At 48.7% G+C, this 7,742-nt stretch overlaps 1 protein-coding gene across 1 annotated transcript; it reads right to left on the bottom strand.

The window, feature by feature from the left end:
* Nucleotides 1–268: 268 nt before the first annotated feature.
* LOC115653197 (protocadherin-8-like) lies at nt 269–6,966 on the bottom strand. Its single transcript, XM_030566093.1, has 4 exons — nt 2,559–6,966; nt 1,932–1,999; nt 1,690–1,823; nt 269–883 (listed from the first exon to the last, which is right to left on the bottom strand). Exons 1-4 carry the CDS (start codon nt 4,983–4,985, stop codon nt 510–512), a joined length of 3,003 nt encoding a protein of 1,000 aa, XP_030421953.1. The 5' UTR covers nt 4,986–6,966; the 3' UTR covers nt 269–509.
* Between the last annotated feature and the right edge of the window lie 776 nt (nt 6,967–7,742).

Below are 7,742 nucleotides of genomic sequence, written 5' to 3'. Positions count from 1 at the left end.
ACCCTAAGGCTTCTGTCTTACCTCATGGACAAAAGGGGTCTGCCTGCCTCTTTCAAGTTACAGGATTGCAGCCTAAATTTGCATTTATTATTTGACAGCTAACACAAACATAACAGGTAGATCGTCTGATAAATCATGAAATAAGTATTTCATAAGAAACAGAACAGACACAGGGACACATTTAGCTTTTAAATGTACATCTAGATCTACACTTTTTATTTACATTAATTGTTTCAATATAAAACATAAATCTTTGCTTTCCCCTAGCCTTCTTTAGCAGCAGTAACTATGTCCTTTAATATGATTTTTTTTGACTCTTTGGTAAATATAAAGGACAAATTTAGAAGGATGATTTGTCTAGACATTGATTGCTTTTGCCATAATTCAAAGTTATATTTGATTTTTGGGTGAGATTTCATTTACATATCTCAGCTGGTAACATTTACACATAAAAATGAACACATTTAGTCCATTCCTATGACAGTTTTGTATGTCTTTACATTGCTATGTCAGAATGATGTTGCTACTTCAGAGGCATTTTGGAGTAAAGTGTTCTGTGGAGGGTGATTTAGTCCTTTATACTGTCTTGACAGAGCGGTTGGTGGCATTGCTGGCCCATCACTTACAACTCTTTCAAATACACTTTGTAGTCTTTCAGTTTTAGGAATATTAACTTGATACTCTTTCAGCTTTGGCTGTTGTGGAAGAAAATTGGTCTTCCCGAGCTGAAGGATGGGCTGATAAATTGGTGTAGAATATGCAATCGTATAATCATTTTCATAATGCAATGGGATGGTTTTGCTTGTTTGGGACTGGTGGACATAAAATCTACAATATCTTTTTGTTTCCTTGTAAGTCTGTCCATCTGTACAGGCTGCAGTACCTGGAAGAGAAGTAATGTTTTAACAATCACACTTTTTTTTCTGGAATACAGAGATCTAATATGTTCTGTCAGAAGTGAAATATCAAATTCCCATAACTTTCACCAGCATTACGCAATTAGATGTGTTTATTTCTACCAAAAAGAGCGTTATATATCGATAAAAACACATCCACACTTCAGTGCTTGGTTAAGGGGCAGATTCCCATGCATTTCAATGGGAGCAACGTCATGTCCTAAAAGTACGCTCGGATCCCAGAAAAAAACACTACACATATGAGTAACTGAACCCAATTTGAGTTTAAGTGTTTCCAAGATCAGGGTTTTAGTAATGGAAGAGGGATTTGACAAGGAGCAATTTAACTGTAAATATATTTTATTTGTTACCGAAAAAAATATGAAGATAGGAGGCCTAAATTTTCAAACGTGACAAATAATTTTGGGTGTCTTGAGTTTTAGGATGCTCAACTTGAGACACCATAAAGTGTGGAATCGGCAGTTTCTGAAAATCAGCCCCCTTTAAAGTATGCTAAGTTAGGTACCTTAAAATGGAAGACCCAAAAACCACAGTTGGCAAATTAACACTAGAAGACCTGATTCTCCACTGGGTCATTTCAGTTTCATGCCTGTGTAACTTCACTGATCATTACTGCAGTGGTGATTCAAATCCCATGATCTCTGCCCCAAAAAGCTTAGTCTAATGTTACAGTCTTTGTTAATACTAGATACATTTGAAGGGACAACATCATAGTTCAACTATCTTTTTATACATGTTGCCCTGAAGAGTTTGAGGTTAAATTTATACTTACCAACTTGCTTTTCAGCTGACTGTGAAGGTGGCTTCTTTAACCCCTCCCCACTGACATCAGAATCACTATCATTAAACTCGCTATCTCCTTTCCCACTGTCTTTCGCACTAAACTGATCAGGAGTTGAATGGGAGCTGAAAGCAAAAGGAAACCATTAGTGTATTGTTTTTTCCATACTCTGCCTCAATATGAATTTCTGTAAATGTCCAAAAATATTAAATGTATGAAAAACACTACTTTACCTTAAACTCAAAGCAGATTCTCGCTCCTGCCAAAGACACCGAGGATGAAAAGGAACAAGAACCTGATTCTGACAAAAGGAAGAAATAGCTATGTTAATACTTTTGCATTTCTCAGCATAAAAATGGCCCAACAATAATTTAAACAGAATGTTTACTTCAAGGGGATGTATATTATGATTCTAACCTATCAAATAAACAGAAATAATAATAATTACAACAAACAGAAATAAACCATAGCCCATATATATCAACAAAAACAAACACATATCTCTATAATAATACTTAGCTGTGATAGAATCCTTTTCATGTGTAGATCTCAAAGCACTTTACAAAGGTGGGTACATACACTTATTTCTATTCTACAGATAAGGAAACTGAGATACAGAGAGGTGAAATGCAGGCAGTAAACCAGTGGCAGAGCCAGAAATCAGATCCAGATCTTCAGACTTGTCTGTCTACAAGCAAACAGATCTAGTTCTCCTATCACAAAAAATGTCCAGATATGAATCAAACTGAATTGGCTAAGTGACCTCATGGAATGTTGTGTCAAGCGCTTACAACAGATTCTTGGGAGTTGAAAGGATGAATTCATTGCAGAACCGCTGAAAAGGAATCAGGTGTGCTTACCTGGGAGTCTCTGCTCCTGGCTTTCCTCTCTTGGGCAGAATGACACAAGGACTCTCTGCTGCTCTCCTCCACCTCAGAAGTGTCACTGGGGTTATCAGACTCAGTGGTAACAGAGAGCTGGCAGGAGTCTGCCTGGCCCGGGGAGGAGCTCCCTGCCTGGGAGCCTGAGCCCTTCAGCAGCCTGGCTTCCTTGCCTCTCCCCTGCTCTTCGGGCCCAGGTTGGAAGTGACTCTTGCTCCTCCTGCAGGTGGAGGCCACGGCGATGATAGCGATCAGCAGCAAGCCGCAGCCTCCGGCCAGCACAGCGATGAGGACCAGGGAGAGGTCCAGGCTGGGCTGCAGCTCCTCCGCCGAGGGCTGCACGACCACGATCTCCACGCTAGAGGGGAGTGTGTCCGTGGGAACGAGCCGAACGGCGGCTGTGCAGGACAGCGACGGCCTCCCGCCGTCGTGGACAGCGACGACAAGCGGGAAGGCGGCTCCCGCGGCCCCTCCGTGCAGCCTCCTCCGCAGGGCCAGCTCCCCGGTGTCCCGGTTCAGGGCGACCAGCGGGTGGGCGCCGCCCAGGAGGGAGTAGGAGAGCTCGGAGTTCGCGCCTTGGTCCGCGTCGCTGGCCGCGAAGCGGGCGATCAGGTACCCGGCGGGGGCGCTGGCGGGCAGCGGCAGCTCGACGGAGCCGTTGGCCAGCGGCGGGGAGGTGATGACCGGGGCGTTGTCGTTCTGATCCACCACCCGGAGCCTGAGGCGGGCCCGCTGGCACAGCTGCGGGGCGCCCCCGTCGCAGGCTTCGATCTCCGCCTCCACCAGCGGCAGCTGCTCGCAGTCCAGGGGCTGCCGGGCGCGGACGGACCCGCTGCGGGGATCCACGGAGAGCAGAGCGGACCCGGGGCCGCCGCCCGGGCTCTGTGTCTCCAGCAGCCTGTAAAGCACCTTCCCGTTGCGGCCCAGGTCGGGGTCCCGGGCCGCCACGGTGGCGAGGTAGGCGCCCGGCGGGTTGTTCTCCAGCACCGCCACCTCGTAGACGGGCTTGGAGAAGAGCGGCGCGTTGTCGTTCTCGTCGCTCACGCGCACCGTGCACTGCCGGATGGTCTTGCGGGGCGGCGAGCCCAGGTCCTCGGCCACCAGGGTCAGGTTGTACTCGGGGATGCGCTCGCGGTCCAGCGGCGCGGCGGTGACGAGCACGTAGCTGTCGGCGTAGGCGCGCTGCAGCGCGAAGTGCTCGTGCCCGTAGAGGGCGCAGCGCACCTGCCCGTTGGGGCCCGAGTCCCTGTCCGAGGTGCTGACCAGCGCCACGAAGCTGTCGCGCGCCGCCGCCTCGCTGACGTAGGCCACCCCGGCGCCGGCGGGGGCGCCGCTCAGGGGGCTGATGCTGATGCCCGGCGCGTTGTCGTTCACGTCGGCCAGGCGCACGATGACTTTGCACGTGGCCGCCAGGGGGCTGGCGCCCCGGTCCTGCGCCTGCACGTCCAGCTCGTAGGTCCGCTGCCGCTCGTAATCCACCGGCCCCTCCAGCGTCAGGCGGCCCGAGAGCGGGTCCAGCCGGAAGAGCTGCCGCGCCTCGGCCGGCACCTGGCTGCCGAAGCCGTAGACGATCTCCCCGTTGGGCCCCTCGTCGGGATCGGCCGCGTCCAGGTCCAGCAGCAGGGAGCCCCGCGGCGCGTCCTCGCCCAGCTCCACCGTGAGCGAGCCCTGCGGGAAGGCCGGGCTGTTGTCGTTGGCGTCCAGCACCCGGACGCTCACCGTGGCCGTGCCCGCGCGGGCCGGGCTGCCGCCGTCCTGGGCCACCAGCTCCAGGGTGTAGGCGGCCTGGGTCTCGCGGTCCAGCTCGTGCAGCAGCACCAGCTCGGCGCTTTTCCCGCCGTCCGCCCGCGGCTGCGCCTCGATGGCGAAGTGGCTGTTGCGCGAGAGCTGGAAGCTCTGGATGGAGTTGGAGCCCACGTCCGGGTCCAGGGCGATCTCCAGCGGCAGGCGGGTGCCGGGCGCGGCGCTCTCGGACACCTCGAGCGGGATGTGCGCCTGGGGGAAGCGCGGCGCGTTGTCGTTGATGTCCCGCACCTCCAGCTCCACGTGCACCAGCCGGTACTGCTCCTGCCAGAAGCTCACCACGTCGAAAGCCAGGACGCACTGGAGGGACTGGCCGCACAGCCGCTCCCGGTCGATCCCTTCCTCGCCGATGCTCAGCTGCCCGTCGCCCTCCCGCACCCGGACCAGCGAGCTGTTGCTGAACTGCTCCATCAGCCGGAAACTGCCGAGGGGTCTGTCCCCAGAGCGAGACTGCAAATCGTCCCACAGCACCCCAATGACTGTACCGGGGGCGTCTTCCTCGTACGTGTGGTACCTGACCATCTCAGCCAGGCATCCTGCAACCAGGAGACACAGCAGCAGAGAGCTTAGTCCCGCTCTGGACAGTGTGAGACCAGGAGACATAGCCTCTGAGATCCTACCACGCAGCCCTCAAAAAAAGCCACTGGCACTTTGTGTTGTAGAAGCTTTAAAGATGCCAGATTAGAAACAGACCAAAAGCCCCCACTCCTGAATGTACAGATTGATCACTGCCCCCCGTTTAAACACATTCCGGCCATCAGAACCTCTCCGCTGTGTAATTGGTGCCAGGAGTCTTTAAGTAGCTGTGCGTGCCCCAGGCTACAGCTTGCCTTTTTGCTCTCTCCGCCCTTCCCCAGAGGTTATATAGATAAGGGTATGCAAATCAGCATCTTCCCTGACCAATCCTCTGATCCCTGGGGACACGCGTGTCATAGTGTCCCCTGCATGGACTCAGTGGGACATTCCCCCAAGAAACGAACAATCTGTCAATTACACGTGTGCAAACACATTGCTCTGTTCTCCAGCAAACTTGGCGACTAAAGTTTTCCCCTACTAACTTGCACTTCAGTTGTATAAAAGCAGAGGACTTTCCCCTATAATACATTTAAGAATGTGCTTATACAAACACTATATTAAAAAACCAAACACATACATCTTAGAAATAAAGTGGGGTGGCGCGGTAGTTGGAAGCTAGGGGGAAGAATGATGATGACAGGAATTCCCACATTAGCAGTTACTTGTGGTGTAACCATGTAGGCAACATAATTAGTCCTTACGATATTTATTATGAGTTAAAGAATATGAATTAACACTACTTTTCTTCCACCTCGCTTAATATTCATCAAGGCTGATCAGCGAGAAACTCCTGGGATTAATCCTTCAAGTGAACAGGCAGGAAGCCACCAACTCTTAGTCCCAATACTGTCTCCTTAGGTGGTGGAAGAAAGAAGCGAGGGGGTTTCCAGTGATGTTTTGGTTGTATGGTTTAAGATTAAGATGTGAGTGTATGCGCGTGCGCACGCTCGTAAAACTATTGCCATGAGAATATGTTAAAAGTCCTTGCACGGAGGAAGCTGCGAGTGATTTGAAAAATGGGATGCTCAAAGGGAATGAAACCATCTGCCCAAATGCCGGTGGCAACAAATCGTTAGGTGTCAAGTGCCCTGACTGTGCCAAAGTGTCACCTTGTTGACAGTTCTAACCGTTGTTTACAAAGTGGTGATGAAAAAGTGTATGGTTTTCTCATGTACATTAGCGTCGCTGCACATCAGTGGCGTCCTGCTACTCCAGAAATTCTTCTTCCATGCACACTAAAAAAAAACAACATAACTTATCAACTGTGCTAAAGAGATCAATGGAGTCCAAAAATCAGGTAGAAATTTCAAATAAATAGCTGAAACCAAGTGACACCGTGAAGGCATTCTGCCTTGTTTCTAGAATTCGTTTGTGTCTAAGGTTGGTTGATTTTGTGTATGTATGTGAGAGAGGGGTTACTTTGGGGGTTTTCTGCTTGTATGTTTCTGATCAGATCAATATTGTCAACATTATTTTTGAACACTTTTTTATAGGAGTACTGGATATTCCTTTTCTACTGTAAGTTCCATGCCATGCATCTCTCATCGGCTGATGATCTGAATGTTCAATGTTTTTCTTCCATCTTATAGAAAATTATATTCTACTAACCCACTATTGACCCAAGTACTACAGTTTCATTTTCAAGATGTGCTTTTGGTTATTATGCTTCAGCAGCTAGGGTGCCAAAGATATCAATGAGTATGACATCTTGGCCTTATTTTTCATAAATTTAGTATATCAAGCAGAAGTACGTATTTTTTGTTAGCTGCTGCTAAACCGATTTTATAATCACACCAGTCCTCCATAATGTGTAAATGATCAGTGCATGCCTGACCTAACGGAGAGTGCTATATTGCTTTCGGTTGGGATTTTGTTATTACTTATGACTACTGCTATAATAAAACAATCGTATTAAAAACAAAGCATTCTGTATTAACGAAGGACATTTGGAGTTGAAGGAAAGAGACATTTTCTGAGGCAACATCAACGCTGCACCCGTTGAGTGACAGGCGAGCTAACAGAGAAACTGTATGATGTGTCCCTTTTAGGCATCTGGCTTTAGCATGCTGTGTTTACAACCCTGAGCTGCTGAAACACACGCGTTACATTTTGTTAGAATTGCGTGAGGTTAAACAAATCGATCTTCACATCAAAAGTTTTGTGGGAAAGATACGCTTGCTTTCAAATTTGCTAGCATACACCCTGACAAAAGGTGTGTCTAGAAACCTCATGGGGACCTCTGCAGGAGCTTTAAAAAAATCAAAATACAGCAAAAACAATGCTGCAGGCAGGGCAAAGTGTGAGTGAATGCAGGCAAGGAAAGCAGCAATTTGTTCCTCTTGTTCAGTTTAGTAAAACCACATGGATGGTGTTGGGGGTTTTTTGGGGGGTGGGGAGAGTCAAAACAAAACCCTTCTGCCCAGAGAGTTCACTTTTGTTTCTGAAACAAAAGCCCATGATACACTAATTTTCGCCAAATTGTTGGGGAATAAAATCCGTTAAACAGGATTTAAACCTTTGCAAGAGAAAACAAAATAACGAGACGGAAGGGGTAGTTTAAATGTAAACGATGCCTAAACTTGGAGTGGCCAAATACGCTCTAATAGAACTGCAACGCCCACGTGGTTATCTTCTACTTAACAACATATAATAAACAGATAAAAGCTGGGTTCTAACAGCCGAAATCACAGTGAGTAGCAGTTGCTCCCCTAGTCGCCTCATTTCTTCGTTTCTGCTCATAATGTAAATTGCTACTCAAAGTGCGTAAGGGCATCAGAATCTGGC

This window comes from Gopherus evgoodei, chromosome 1, assembly GCF_007399415.2.
Source record: "Gopherus evgoodei ecotype Sinaloan lineage chromosome 1, rGopEvg1_v1.p, whole genome shotgun sequence".
NCBI classification, from domain to species: domain Eukaryota; kingdom Metazoa; phylum Chordata; order Testudines; family Testudinidae; genus Gopherus; species Gopherus evgoodei.
Note: the sequence above shows the minus strand (reverse complement) of the source record. Positions and strands in the feature narration are given on the sequence as shown.

What these genes read in the sequence shown, in the direction of transcription:
- LOC115653197 (XM_030566093.1), bottom strand. Translation starts at nt 4,985, where the DNA reads ATGTCTCCTGGTCTCACACTGTCCAGAGCGGGACTAAGCTCTCTGCTG. An exon ending in CCAGGAGCAGAGACTCCCAG is followed by an intron (nt 2,000 to 2,558) that starts GTAAGCACACCT and finishes TCCTTTTGTCAG; the next exon opens with AATCAGGTTCTTGTTCCTTT. An exon ending in GAATCTGCTTTGAGTTTAAG is followed by an intron (nt 1,824 to 1,931) that starts GTAAAGTAGTGT and finishes TTTTGCTTTCAG; the next exon opens with CTCCCATTCAACTCCTGATC.